This window comes from Haemaphysalis longicornis, unplaced genomic scaffold (assembly GCF_048455015.1).
Source record: "Haemaphysalis longicornis isolate Haplotype H1 unplaced genomic scaffold, Haemaphysalis longicornis Haplotype H1 scaffold_6, whole genome shotgun sequence".
NCBI classification, from domain to species: Eukaryota; Metazoa; Arthropoda; class Arachnida; order Ixodida; family Ixodidae; genus Haemaphysalis; species Haemaphysalis longicornis.
The window spans coordinates 150011932-150025858 of record NW_027526407.1 but is presented as its reverse complement, the minus strand read 5'-3'; the positions used below and the strand labels follow the sequence as shown (position 1 = coordinate 150025858).

Genomic DNA, 13927 nt, shown 5'->3' with positions numbered 1-13927 from the left:
TGATATCGTACCAGCCTGCTCTGTGGTTGGCGCCAGCAGAAGCAAACGCAAATCAGGCTGAGCTTATAAGCTTGCAGAACGAGCTATTTGTGCTTAAATTTAGGGCACATTCTTTTTAAAGCAATAAGAAGGGTGGGACAAACAGTGGAAGTTACGAAAGCACAGTAAACATAGAAGTAATGATGCGTACTGCTGTTGATACTGCGCGCACTATGTTTGGTTTAGCTGCACAGCACTGCAGGGCTTTGGGGTTGTGTCAGATGACACTGGCCGATTGACGCAAGCAACGGTGTCTTACGTGACCATATTTGTCGAGCGAGCACTTTGTTTCACGAGACGATTATTTTTCTCCCAGAACAAAAACAATCCAGGTGTAAATACGGCTTGCCACGGTATGGTGGCTCCATCTAGGTTCAGTAACGTAAACAAACGCGCGGACGCTGCCGTAAGGTACCTCGATGCCAGCGCTGCCGTACAGGGTGGAGACACCCGTTGAATTGTCCCCTACCACCGCAATTGGGTCAAAGTGCTCAACGCGTTTTTCTTTTCGTTTTCCACAAGACCCAGCAACGCGAAACAGATAAGACGATTCAAACTTCGGCAGTAAACCACGTTGCGGCAATAATTTTAGCGCGGTTTTGATACAACGATTTGTTTCTAAGGCGAGCGGATGAACCAAAATGGTGGCGCCAGCCTCTCTGCCTGTGTCTCTGCTCTGTACGGCGGACGCGTGAATAAAGGCACCCTAGCCGCACAGCGGTCGGTTCCTGTGATGTCATTGCAGACCACGAAAACACACGATTTAGCGGGAAATCAAAATTTCAACTTAAATTGATTAATTTCTCAATGAATAAAGCATCGTTTGTATCCGGACAAGCGCTGGGGGCACTATAAAACACGAAATCTTTCGAATACAACAAACTTGTTTTTTGTCTTCATGGCTCCTTTAAAAAGCAGTTGTATTTAGCTATTGTGCAGTCCCTCTTGCACTTGTGTCTTCTGATTAGGGGCATTACTACAAATTCAAATTTGAATGCTTTACTTGTACTACAAGAAAAAGCTATCACGCTATTTTGAATCTATCCTATATAGAAAGTACAGAACAACAGTTGAGAAGCTTTGGCATTCTAAAAATTCACGATTTGGTTTATTTAAGACGTGCGCAGGATATCCACCACATATTTTATGAACACCCCGACCTATTTCCGAATCTAGAATCTTCACCTCAGACAGCGTACCCCCTAAGAAAAAGACATTATATAAAGCCGAGAGTTAGCACGAAATATGGCGTTCATTTGAAGCAATATCAGGTCATAGACTTTTTATAAATAAATAATAACGAGGAGATTGAATAGCTTATTAAAGAGTTTAAATCCATAAAACTTTTCAAAAACATTTGCTTCAGGTATTGTTACAATGATATGTCCAGTTTACAATGCGTTAGCAGACAGTATAATTTTCGTGGAAAGAGTGTTACGTTACGTTTGCGTTTCTTACTTTAATAATGCTTGTTTTTTATGTTAGGTTGAATAACTTTCTGTGTTAAACTTGTCTTGTCGTGTTTTCACTTTCAATTGAGCTGTTAGGCCCTATTAAACGTGTGCATGTCAGTCTTTTTTTCATTCTTTTCTGCTGATTTGTAAATTAATGCGGTAAAATTGTTAATGTATAGTTAGTGTGTGTGTATATTTTTATTTCTTTTACGGTGGCATCTTCTTTCTTTTTGGGCTTCAAAAAATGTGCTAGCTATGTTGTTCCTTTTCTGCATGATATACCGTAATTACCCGATTCTAACGCGCACCTTTTTTCCGGAAAAATAGGCCGAAAAATCACATGCGCGTTAGAATCGGATACGAAACCGAAACTACCGAAACAGCGAAAATTTCGTCCCACCCATCGCCGTCGCCATCTCAAGATGGCGCCAAAGCCTTTAGCAACAATGTTTCGAACGCAGGAAGCATAGGCGCCTAGGCTTCTCTATCGGCGTTCACAGAAATCGTCAAATCGTTCCACTTGCGCGCTTGATAACAGCAATGACAGCAGCGGCTCTCATGCGTTCAAAACGGGCGGTCGGCTGAAGCGGGCGCCTCTGGAGAAGCTCGCGGGATGGGCGTGCGAGGCGTGGGCCACGATCCCATCGACCATGGTTGAATGTTCGTTCAGAAGTGTGGCATCGCGAACGCTCTTGACGGCACCGAGGACGAGATGTTGTGGTCAGCGGAAAGCGACGAGGAGTGAGATAAGTGAGATTACTTCGGGAAATATAATCGCCAATTTCTCTCGCATTCGTTTGCCTGGGTCACAAAGTTCCGTGCGCGTTACAATTGGAGGTGCAAGTTCTTTTGGTTTTTTTTTTTGCCAGGAAAATCGGGTGCGCGTTAGAATCGGGGGCGCGTTAGAATCGGGTAAGTACGGTAAGCAAATATTATATCTATTTTTTTTCTTTTCACCTGATTTTGTGATGTGTGCTGCTCCCGACTTCGGAGCAAGCTATTTTTGGAGGAAGGGCCTCCTCAGGCTGTAGCCTCTTACCCTCCACCTTATGTGTTAATGTACTTTCAATCCTTGAAAATAAATAAAATAAAAAATAAAAAACAAGGTTGCACGCTAACAATTTACAATGATCTCAAAACCAAGCAAGACAAGAAGTGAGTCATCTAGTTCTTGTCATCACTGTTTAGACTTCAGTACTATGATCATTAATATCAATCAACCCTTGTAAGTTGGTGATGTAGCAGCTTAACTTTGGCGCATGTCTCTTAAGCCCTGAGACGATGCCGGACCACCAAGAGTTTTGACTTCTGTGGTGAACACTCGAGTCCGCTTTCCTTTGTGTATTGCTTTACAACGACGGCTGCTTGCTGCAGGTGGTATTGAAGTCTCCCGAGGAAGTCAGTCCAAGTTGTTATACCGTCTGCAGAAGCGGGGTAGCTAGCTGTGGCGCTGTCCCTCACGGAGACGAAAGCCACGGCGATCGTAACTGACTTACAGGAAGCGTGTGGCAGCTTCAGGTCGGGTTGGATGGTACCAGAAATGCACCTCATGCTCTCAACCATATTCCCCGATAGAAAAGTAAGGATTGTGCGGACGCCTGCACATGCCTCCACGAAGGGCGACGAATTTGCCCACTAAATTTATTGGCCCCAGAAGCTGCCGACCAGGCCTCGAAGGACGTGGGTCGAGCCTCGTACACCACTTCTAACCTACCAAGAAATTACGCAACATCACTAGCTTATTCGGCGGACTTTCCCACTACTTCACTCAAACCTTACGACGTCCCAAGAAGCAACAGTCAGACTTCTAGAAAGAACTCCTGCCCTATCCAATGAGGCTACACCGGATATCCCCCACCCGATATCCAGCAGAATGCAAATGCTGACAACAATCAGGTACACTCGGCCATATTGTCCTAGACTGTAGAAAAAACAAGCATCCAACGTCCCTTCTCCGCACCCCAAATTCTCAAGAGCAGTGGGAGACACTGCTGCCCAGCCCCTACCTCTCGGACCAGCTCCTGCTCACAGAGAGGGCAGGCGGTGTTAAGGCAGCTCATGGATTCCTGTCAACAGAAAACCACTCCTACAAAAACACCGCAAATGCTCTGACAATAAACGTTTCATTTCTCTCGCTCTCTCTCTCCCTGAAGCTATAATGGAACTCTCATTGCCACCAAAGTCATCGCAACGCAGCTGTCAGGCATATATCAGCACTAAGGAAAAGATTGGCTCAGGGAATTCGCCTGCCTCGTTCGTGAATGCTTTGTGGTGTTTGGGTACATCTTCACATTTGCGGCCAGCTTTCAGGGCGTAAACTCGCGCCTCGGTTTCTTTCCCACAAATTTAAATTCAAAGAGCCACCGAAATTTCGACCATTCAAAAATGCTATTTGTAGAGGACGACACCTGTTGATTGGAGTAACTGGGAGGTGGCGCCCCCACTCTGTATAAAGGCATTGGTGGGCAATAAACGGGGCTTTTTGCTGTTCGTGAACTGCGCGTTGTTGGGTCATTCTTCACGGGCTTCACGCCCACATTCGGCCCGGTGAGCGGCGTCCGCGCTACCCGCGCGCGTCTCTACATGGTGTCAGGAGTGGGATCCTGCGACAACCGTACAACATGCAGGATAACCCAGCCGCCGCTTCCGCCGTGACCGCCAGCTTCAAGTTGCGAACTCCGCCGCAGTTCACTTTCGACAACCCAGCCCAATGGACCGCGTGGCTTCAACAATTCGAGGATTACTCCTTCGCCTCAGGGCTGTCCTCCGCCCCCGAAGAAACCAAGGTACACACGCTCCTCTACTGTATGGGTCCCCAAGGTCTCGAGGTGCTTTCGTCTCTCATGTCAGACGCCGAGGCCTATCGCTCGTACTCCGGCGTGACAACGAGTCTTTCGGGATATTTTGTACACCCCGTCAACGAGGTATACGAATCGAGCAGGTTCCACAAGCGCACGCAAGCGGTAGGCTTGTCAGTCGACGCGTTTTTCACGGCGCTCCGAAATCTCGTGAAGAAATGCAACTACGCCTCTCGGGAAATTGACGACCGGCTGGTTCGGGACAGATTTATCGTAGGTTTGCTTGACTCTCGCTCGAACGACCAGCTCTGCCGCAATCCAAAGCTTACACTGGACGAGGCGCTCATCCAAGCGCGTCAGTACGGAGACGCTGAAAATGAGAAAAGGCGGTGCCAGGGAACAGGCTTCGCACCAGACGCACTCAACGTCGACGCCGTTGCGAATAAGCAGTACCGAATGGCCGCCGCCCCAGCGTGCGAAACTGCACGAAGTAACGTCTGTCGGCCTCCCGAGTACCGCGCCGGCCCGAAGACGGCATGCGATTTTTGCGGCCACGCCCCTCATCCGCGATCGGAGTGCCCAGCACGGTGGGTCACATGCAACCACTGTCGCAAAAACCGACACTTCGCGGCGGTTTGCCGCTCGAATAGTACTAGGCGCTTAATCCAAATCCAGCTCTGCGCCGTGGATGCATCGCAAATAGAACGCCGGCACGTTGTTGTTCATGTCAACGGACGCCCCCTTCAATTCAAGGTGGATACTGGGGCGGACGCTTCGGTCGTACCTCCGAGCTTCGCGGGGTGCCCAGTATACCTAGACAAACCCAATAATGAACAGTTGATGTGGCCGGGCCGCTGCCGCCTAAAGTTGCTCGGGACGTTTCTTGCTACCCTGTCGTGGCGAGGCCGGACGGTGTGCAAAAAATTGTACGTCGTAGCAGACATTGACTCTCCTCTGCTGGGGTACTCGGCGGTAGTGGACCTGGGAGTCGTCCAGTTTGTTGACACCGTGGAAGACGCTGAAGCTCTGAACAGGCCCCCAACGTCCGACAAGGCCGCAGCTTCGCTGTTCTCAGGCCTTAGCGAGATGCCTGAAGAATACCACATTCGCATCAAGCCTGGAGCGGTCCCATTTTCTCTCAGCGTTCCTAGGCGCATCCCTATTCCCCTTGAAGGCGTAGTCAAGAAGGACTTAGACGCGATGGAAAGGGACGGGGTCATCCGGCGAGTCACAGTGCCAACCTCGTGGTGTGCTGGTATTGTGCTGGTACCCAAAGCGGATGGAGAATACAGAATTTCTGTCGACCTCACGAAGTTGAACCAAATAGTTCTTCCGGAGAGACACCTTATGCCCACGGTGGACCAGGTACTTGGGCGTCTTGGCAATGCCGAAGTCTTCTCGAAACTTGATGCAAAATCGGGGTTTCATCAAGTAAGGCTACTGAAAGCTGTCAGGAACTGACTACCTTCATAACCCCGTTTGGACGCTACTGCTACCACCGCCTGCCCTTCGGCGTCACCTCCGCTCCCGAAGTGTTTCAGCGCCAAATGTCTCGGATTCTAGAGGGTCAGGAAGGATGTGTGAACATGGTAGATGACATTCTAGTATTCGGCAGGGACCGTTCCGAGCACGACAGCAGACTCCAAGCAGTCCTTCGCAAGTTAGAACAAGCGGGCATTACGTTGAATGCCACGAAATGCTCCTTCGGGGTATCTTCCGTCAAGTTCCTTGGTGTAGTGGTAAGCGCCAGTGGCATCTCGGCTGACCCCGACAAGGTATCTGCTATTGTGAACATGAAACCGCCGACAGATACGCAGGCGTCCGTCGTTTCCTTGGCATGCTGAACCACATTTAAAGGTTTTTGCCGAACCTGTCTGCCGTCACTACACCGATTCGGCTCCTTTTGAACAAGAATGCGGTCTGGACCTGGGACCAAGCGCAAGCAACCTCTTTCGAGACATTGAAGAGAATGGTGGCATCTAATGCTTGTATGGCCAGCTACAATCCGGAGCTACCCACCCTTGTGTCGGCAGATGCCAGTTCGTTCGGGCTAAGCGCGGTTCTCTTGCAGGAGCAACTGACGGGAGAGCGACGGGCTGTCGCGTTCGCGTCAAGAGCACTGACTACCGCTGAGCAGCGCTACAATCAGATTGAGAAGGAAGCGCTTGCTGTCTTTTAGGCCATCGAGAGGTTTGAGGAATTCCTGCGCGGACTCAGCTTTGTCGTTGAAACAGACCATCAGCCGCTCGTCAGGTTGCTTGGCTCCGTCGATCTTGACCTCATGCCCCCTGGCATCCAGAGATTTCGCATAAGGCTCATGCGATATCTGTTCACCGTCAAGTATGTTCCAGGGAAGTACCTGGCCACTGCAGACACCCTCTCTAGGGATCCTTAAGGCTCTTCTACGTCCAAAGTGGACAGCACAGAACTTTTTGTGTCTCTGGTCATGGCAGCCCTTCCTTCAACCCTGGCCGTCGTCTTGAAGACTTCAAGTCTCACCAAACTTCAGACGGCGAGTGCTCAATGCTGAAAGCATACAGCATGAAGGGGTGGCCTCGACGAGACCGGCTGCCGCTCAACATGACTCGTTACTGGGAGCACCGTGGGGACTTCACCATCTGTGAGGACGTGCTGTCCATGGGTGGACGTCTAGTTGTGCCCGAAGCACGACGCAGAGACATCGTGAACCTGCTGCATGATGGTCATCATGGCGTCAATCGATGCTTGGCGGTGGCCCGAGACTCTGTGTGGTGGCCCGGTCTCAACAGCCAGGGTAAAGCAGCCGTAGAGAACTGCCCAGCATGTGCTTCTACACGTGTCCAACGCTGTGAGCCCATGATTCCGACCGAGACACCATCAGCTCCGTGGGAGAGGGTGGCCATAGACTTGTTTCATTTTGCTAATCAAGATTTCCTTGTTGTTGTAGACTACCGTTCTCGCTACCCAGAGGTCATCACACTCCGGTCCACTTCTGCGGACGCCGTTATTTCTGCAATCAAGAGCACGTTTTCCCGACACGGCATCCTCGTGCCTGTCGTCAGCGACAATGGGCCACATTTATCCTGTAATGCTTTCGAGGACTTTGGGAAGACCTACGGTTTCACACATGTCACGAGCAGTCCACGCTACCCGCAGTCCAACGGCGAAGCAGAGCGCATGGTTCGCACAATCAATGAGTTGTTTCTGAAGGCCACAGACCCATTTCTGGCTCTGCTAGCATACCGTAACACTCCCGGTGTGTCTGGCTACAGCCCGGCTCAACTGCTCATGGGACGCTCTCTGCTAACTCGTGTGCCAGCCACGGCTCAAAGCCTTGTTCCAGATTGGCCCAAGGTGAAAGAATTCAATGACAGGGATGCCACCCAGAGACGAAGACAACAGAGAGACTACAATAACCGACACGGAGCGCATGACCTTCGTGCTCTCGACGATGGGGAGGAAGTATGGGTACGCGACACGCGGTCAAGGGCGACGGTCCTAAGCCCAGCTCAGAGAACACGCTCGTACATCGTCCAGACACCCAGTGGCATACTAGTGAGAAACCGCAGACACCTCCTCCCCTGCAGCAATCCTCAGTCAGCACCCTCAGATGACACGGGAAGCCCCAACCCTGCGGCCCCGACATCTGCACTGTCTCCCGGACCACAGCGGGCAGCAACCGGTCACGCACCGGACACTCCAGCTCCTGCACCTGCTGCAGGATCGCCAGGCCACCGTTACACACGATACGGCCGGCGCGTGGTGACCCCTCGGAGACTAGATTTGTGAGACTGCTGCAAGGACTCTTTTTTGGTGGTGCTCTTTTGTAGCACTTGTGTTTGAGAGCTCCGGAAGGAGGGATGTAGAGGACGCCACCTGTTGACTGGAGTAACTGGGAGGTGGCGCCCCCACTCTGTATACAGGCATTGGTGGGCAATAAACGGGGCTTTTTGCTGTTCGTGAACTGCGCGTTGTTGGGTCATTCTTCGCGGGCTTCACGCCCACATTCGGCCCGGCGAGCGGCGTCCGCGCTACCCGGGCGCGTCTCTACACTATTCTCGTGTAGTAAGACTATGCAAAACTTAAACCTAGAAAACATGACGGCTGAAAAATACGGTAGCGAGCCTCATACGACCAGCGAAAATCCCATAAAGACTAAGTACAAGGTTCCTCCAACAAAAAGACTGCTTTGTCCTATAAAAATGACACACACTTTATCAGAAACTCCAAAAACTGCGGTTGATTCCTTTGTCAGAGAAATCGGTAAAGCACGAAAGTGAAATGTGCAGCGAAATCTGCACCGACGTCCTGCTAGCGGGTCGCTTCAGGAGAGGTGCGACCATGTCGGTGCTGCTCCGTGGCGTATACGGCAGACGGCTGCGCTGTGACGAGCTCACATTGTCGAAAGCGAGAGGTAGAATTTGTGGATTGAATCGCGCACACGCGAACGCGTTCCGCTGCCCGATGGCGTTCCCCTTCGCATAAAATCAGCCAGCGTTCGCGCCATTCGCCCATCGGCATCGCTACGACGCAGCTTACGCCAACTGTCCCCGCTTGTTAGCATCTTGATGCACTACTTCGCTTCACCTCTTCTAGACGGCAGCACCATTCGCCTCAATGAAACTTTTTCTGGCGTTTCTCCTGTGTTCGTTGTGCTGGCGTCATTTCCGTGACGGATATGACGTCATAGAAATCTTGGTGTGTCCGGAAATACAACACTTTCGGGTTAAAAAATCCGGATATTAAGGACAATGGATGAAGCAGTGGCAACGCACCAGGCGCCTTTTGGTCAGGTCTTTATGACGTCATCTTGCCTGGGTGATTGGCGTCTGCCCTGCGGAATCGACAAGAAACATTACTTCGCGATTGTATACCGGTGTCTGTAGGAATACTAGCGTAGAGAAATATACTAGTAACGATGTTTTTAGTATTCCCGTAATTGTTGCGTCACTACTGACGTCATGTAGCGGAAAATTTACAAGTTTTGCAATACGTTTTGTGCGTTTCTTTTTGTTAAATAAACGCACTTCGTGGCTGGAATGGAGCTGAGTGAATTAGCAAAGTTGAAGTTAAGCGTGATGGTTAGGTTAAGTGTAAATTCATGCCTGCAAATCGACGGTTTTTGTCTTCACCGCCCGTTAAGAGCAAAATCTAATAAATCCCGCCATCTCCACGAAGTGAATGATGATGAGTGGGGCGAAGCTCCAATGCTTATCGGTAAAACCGTGAAACATTCGTCCACATATCATATAAAGACTCGACACGTTGTTATAAGGGTGCCCCAGTATGCAGCGGAGCAGCGGAGACGGAGGAGTACAGTCGGGATCGATGTGAAGGTTATCGCGAGAGCGCCGACCGACCGCGACGACAGCGCCTTAGCGTGACACTTTTTAGCATCAGCCACAACGAGATTGTGCTAGGTTTGCTTCTCCAATGGCTGTTCCAGGCAGTGCGCGCACGGACGTCAAGAACGATAAAGGCCACGCTCGTTTCTTTTAAATGCAGAGCATTTCTTTAACTCACGATGTCACCCGGCGTTGTCGGCGTGCCTCGGCGTCCGCAACAGCCGTTCCAGGTGCGCCCTTTCCAAGGAGGTTGTATCTCCTTGGCCCTCTCCCCCACTCCTCCTCGCCTGCTCTCCGCTGCTCCTCGCGTGTTCTCTGCGTGCTCGGATCGCGTTCAGCAACAGGTGGGGCGCGCATGCGTCGTAGTTTGGCGCGGGAGCAACAACAGTTGTGGCGTGATCGTGACGTAGTCGTGACGTGGTCGTGGCGCCGTCGTGCCGTGATGGGGCGGTTCTCGGCGTTCGCTCTCGCTGTCAATTTCTTTCGAACCAGATAAAATCGGGTATGTGCGGGGCTCCAATCCAGTCATCGCCTTCGCTCTCTTCAGATGCTGTCGTCGGAGTCAGCGTTGTACGGGATGGAATCAAGACCTTCAACCAGTGCTGCGACCGCGCCTTATATCCTTGACTCATTCAAACTACGTCAAGAAGCTGCTGATACAACGCATTCACTACCACCAACTCCCCAAACACTAAACGTTAACGCAATACACCCACCCCCTATGCGACGCATTTACTCGAGTCCCCCTCGCGGGGAGATGGGCCCTTTTTTTCTTTATCCTTTTCTCTTGTCATCGACATGGACATCGGCACTGATACGCAGCCTTATCAGGGTAACTACGCCTGCATGCCGGACCATTGTTGTGTAAAAAAATTGTAATTTGCTTCCGCAATGCCGCAATACCGAGGTATCTTCGGTGTCATCAGGTTGCCGAGGTACAAAACGCGGATACGTCTCCCAAAAAGGAATGAAGGAAAAAACTGCGGCAGTCGGCCTTTGCAGAACGGGGTGAGCGAATTCTATGCAACAGCCAAGGGGTGAGGGAGTGCAGCATAATCTCATCTTCGCGAATAAAAAAAATGCCACGGAACGGCGCTCTGGTCTTGCTTGCTCGGTGCTCCCGCGATAACCTTTCTGTACAGGTGTGTGCCGCGCCGCCTTCAGCGGCGGCGCGCCATCTAGCTAGCGACCTATGAACTATTGCACAGCTATGCCTCTAGCGGTCGCCTCGAGAACTAGTGGACACGGCGCGCCAATGGACTTGCCCCGAGCAGAAGGAGCTTCGCCCCTAAAAAAATGGCGGTCATGACGATCACGTGAGATGACCTCGCAGCTGATCATGCAGGGAAGAATCCATGCCTCTGGCCGAACGAACGGGGTTAGCATGAAGGGAATAGTAGCTTTTATCTGTGGCCGTAAGTCAGCCCGGCCGCGAATTTACATTTCATTGCCGGCGAGGGAAACGACCCGTTGAACATAGATCCACATGCTATTTAGATTCCGTCTGGGCGAACTCGGGTGCCGATGTACTGATGTACAGGTTCCGCTTCTGGTTAGCAATCTTGTGAAGCTTGGTTTAACTCCGTCAAGCGCTCTTTTTGATAGTTGTTTAATTTGCTTAAAACAGACTTTTAGTCACACGTGTTATCTATTTATAGCACATTTGTGCCCTATAAATAAAATATCGCGAACATGTGTTCCCTTTCTGGTCAGTTCCAGTTCTTATGTACGTTTTAGTGGTTTCGGCCGTTTTATTTCGGTTTCGGCTGGTTTGGTTAATATATGTTTGGACACTAAGGTGGTTTGATGGGCGGCAGGCAACCTGTGGTTAAGAATTTTTCTGAAGTTGCGCAAGTTACATGGCTTTGTGCCCATTAGATCGGTTTCAACTTTTTCGTAGATATAGCTCAGTGGATACTAACTGCGGTAAGCGTAAGTGCGGGATTGTTTCTTTTCAGTTAAAGTTGTTTTGCCCGTTTTAGATTGGTTTTAGCATAAGTCTGGACAGTGGGGCGAGTTGGTGAATGTCAGTCATGGTGGCAAAACAACGTGTTCTTCCTCTTCAGCTTTCGTCACAGCTTGCGCTCTTTTGCTACCGTGATTTTCCCCTCTTGTAATTACATTGCTATGCCTCACTGATGACATCGTTTGTCGCGCAAAGCGTCCTGCAGGGAAGCCAACTTTACAAAATGTGTTTAAAAAGACGATGATGGTGATAAGCGAAGGCACCTCAAGCGCCTCAAGAAAAAAAATTGGCCGCGTGTCTGCACCTTTCATTGCAAATGTAAGACGATAGTCTTTGTCGAAATTTTCCACGTAACTGCGTCCCTTCACTTTGCCGCTCACCTCTCATATTGTTCATCTTGCGTCGCGCTCCTCCCAAGGTAAACACGCTAAAGATTTGCTCAAGTCAATTTAAATTTACCGCGTCGCACTGCTCCAGACCGGATGCCTCGATGCCAGCGCTGCTTACGGCGGAGACGCGCGTGAATCGAGGCGCCCTACTCACGCGTTTATAGAATCCCGTTGCCTTATTCCACGTGCGTTCCAAGCGGAGCATGGAACCTATCTAGTGGAACCTTTCGTCACTGCTGCACTCGATTTCTTAAAATGCCCCCAGAAGCTATAGTGACGCGGGCGACAGCCGGCGACAGTGTTTTTTTCTCTGCAGTGGATGTAGTATTTCATTTCGCAAAAATCAAGCATCTATGAATTTTGTATTGACATTGACATTGTTTTTATTGAGTAGTTCGGTGCAGTTTTTACAAAAACAGGGTTTTACAGAAGGAGGTCCCATGGAAAAATCCGACAGGGGGACTTCCCGTTTCATAATGCAAACAAAAATATCATTGGGGAGGCGGTATACACAGCGATAAAAATATAACACAAAGGAACAAATTTATACAAATAGTTATATATTGGTAGTAAAATTCGAGTACTGCGCATGTGCGCAGTAGGTAGTTCAGGAAGTTATCTATATTTTTTCTTGTGACGTAAGTACGAAGCACCATCTATACCTGAGGTTGAGCGGGGAATGAAGCAGGCGATCAGAGTTTGATTATGAGAGTGTACCAAGTATGAATTTTCTTACAGACCTATAAAACGAGCACTGGGAGGGGTACAATTTAAGGTAAGGGGGTAAGGCATTCCAAATGGTGGCAGCAGAAAATAATAGTGTTTGTTTTCCGTAGTTGGAACGGACAGTTGGAAAGGAACACTGTAAATATCCCTTGTGAATTAATTTTCTGTCTTATATTTGCGTAATGTCTTGCTCTTGTTCAACAATGTTGACAAGTATGTACATATAAACTGGACTTCGACGTTTAGATTTGGCGGTGAGTATTTAAGACTATTGCGCAGACTTCGTTTCACTTTGGCCGGGTGGCTGAATCGAGTAAGAAACAGACAGACAGACCAAGATTTCTGGGTTTAAGCACCCCAAGAAAGACTTCAAGAACGCTTCCCGTGGTCGCACCCGAAGGTGGGTCCCTCGCGCTATGGGGCCCACGTCTGCCCGATCGCGCCACCATTTCGACACGTCTCCGCGTTTGAACCATCATTCTCTTAAGAAAGGGGCTTTATTTTGTAAACTTAGAGTGCTTATTATCTGCTGTTGGTGGGTATCTACTGTCGAACGTACCCAAGAAAGGCGCGCGCCTCTATGGGATGTGGATTGCGCATGCGCCGGACGGCCGGCTGTACTGGCGGCAGCGGCTGCACTGGGAATGAATGCACTGCGCTAGCCGGCCAACGAACCTGGCCAGCTGATGTGTCAGTTTCTCTTCATTGCTGCTTGCGAGCTACGACAGCACGTGTGGCGTTATCTGCTATGCGACATGTTACAGCGAGACCGTATGTAACTCACTCCTCGGGATTCCGCTATTTCGTGTTCGGCCAGCAAAGTGTATACGCTTTGCCGAAAAGCCAACTTTCTCTCAAATGTTCTGCAAATCTCAATCTAATCAACATTGTAGTTATATTTAGCCTTTATGGAAACTTTACTGTCCCTAACTAACACCTTTACACCCTAGCCAGAACACGATAAAACACCCTTTTACAGGGTATTTTGTCGTTTGTAAGAACGTTTAAAAGGGTGTCGTTTTTATGCTTTGCTATAGGGTGTAAAGGTGTTCGTTATAGACAAAAATCACCTTGAGTGTGTAAATACCGTATTTTTTTCTATTCTAAACACCTCCAGGTTCAATAGATTGGATTGGATAAAACTTCTTTGGGGCCTGCGAATGAAGTCCTATTGCTAGGTCTTCATGACTTGGCCGGAGTCGTCACCGCAGATGTAGCCATGGGTCCTCCG

At 49.8% G+C, this 13927-nt stretch overlaps 1 protein-coding gene across 1 annotated transcript; it reads left to right on the top strand.

The window, feature by feature from the left end:
• The first annotated feature begins 4114 nt into the window (after positions 1-4114).
• Positions 4115-8036, top strand: LOC144143299 (uncharacterized). The gene is made up of 3 exons (XM_077675072.1): positions 4115-4878; positions 6745-7064; positions 7858-8036. Exons 1-3 carry the CDS (start codon positions 4115-4117, stop codon positions 8034-8036), a joined length of 1263 nt encoding a protein of 420 aa, XP_077531198.1.
• The last annotated feature ends 5891 nt before the right edge of the window (positions 8037-13927 follow it).

Bases quoted from the DNA above. Each gene is read 5' to 3' on its own strand.
- LOC144143299 (XM_077675072.1), top strand. From the start codon at position 4,115: ATGCAGGATAACCCAGCCGCCGCTTCCGCCGTGACCGCCAGCTTCAAG. The intron at 4,879-6,744 runs GTGGGTCACATG...TGGTCATGGCAG, and splicing joins CGATCGGAGTGCCCAGCACG to CCCTTCCTTCAACCCTGGCC. The intron at 7,065-7,857 runs GTAAAGCAGCCG...CCTCCCCTGCAG, and splicing joins GCCCGGTCTCAACAGCCAGG to CAATCCTCAGTCAGCACCCT.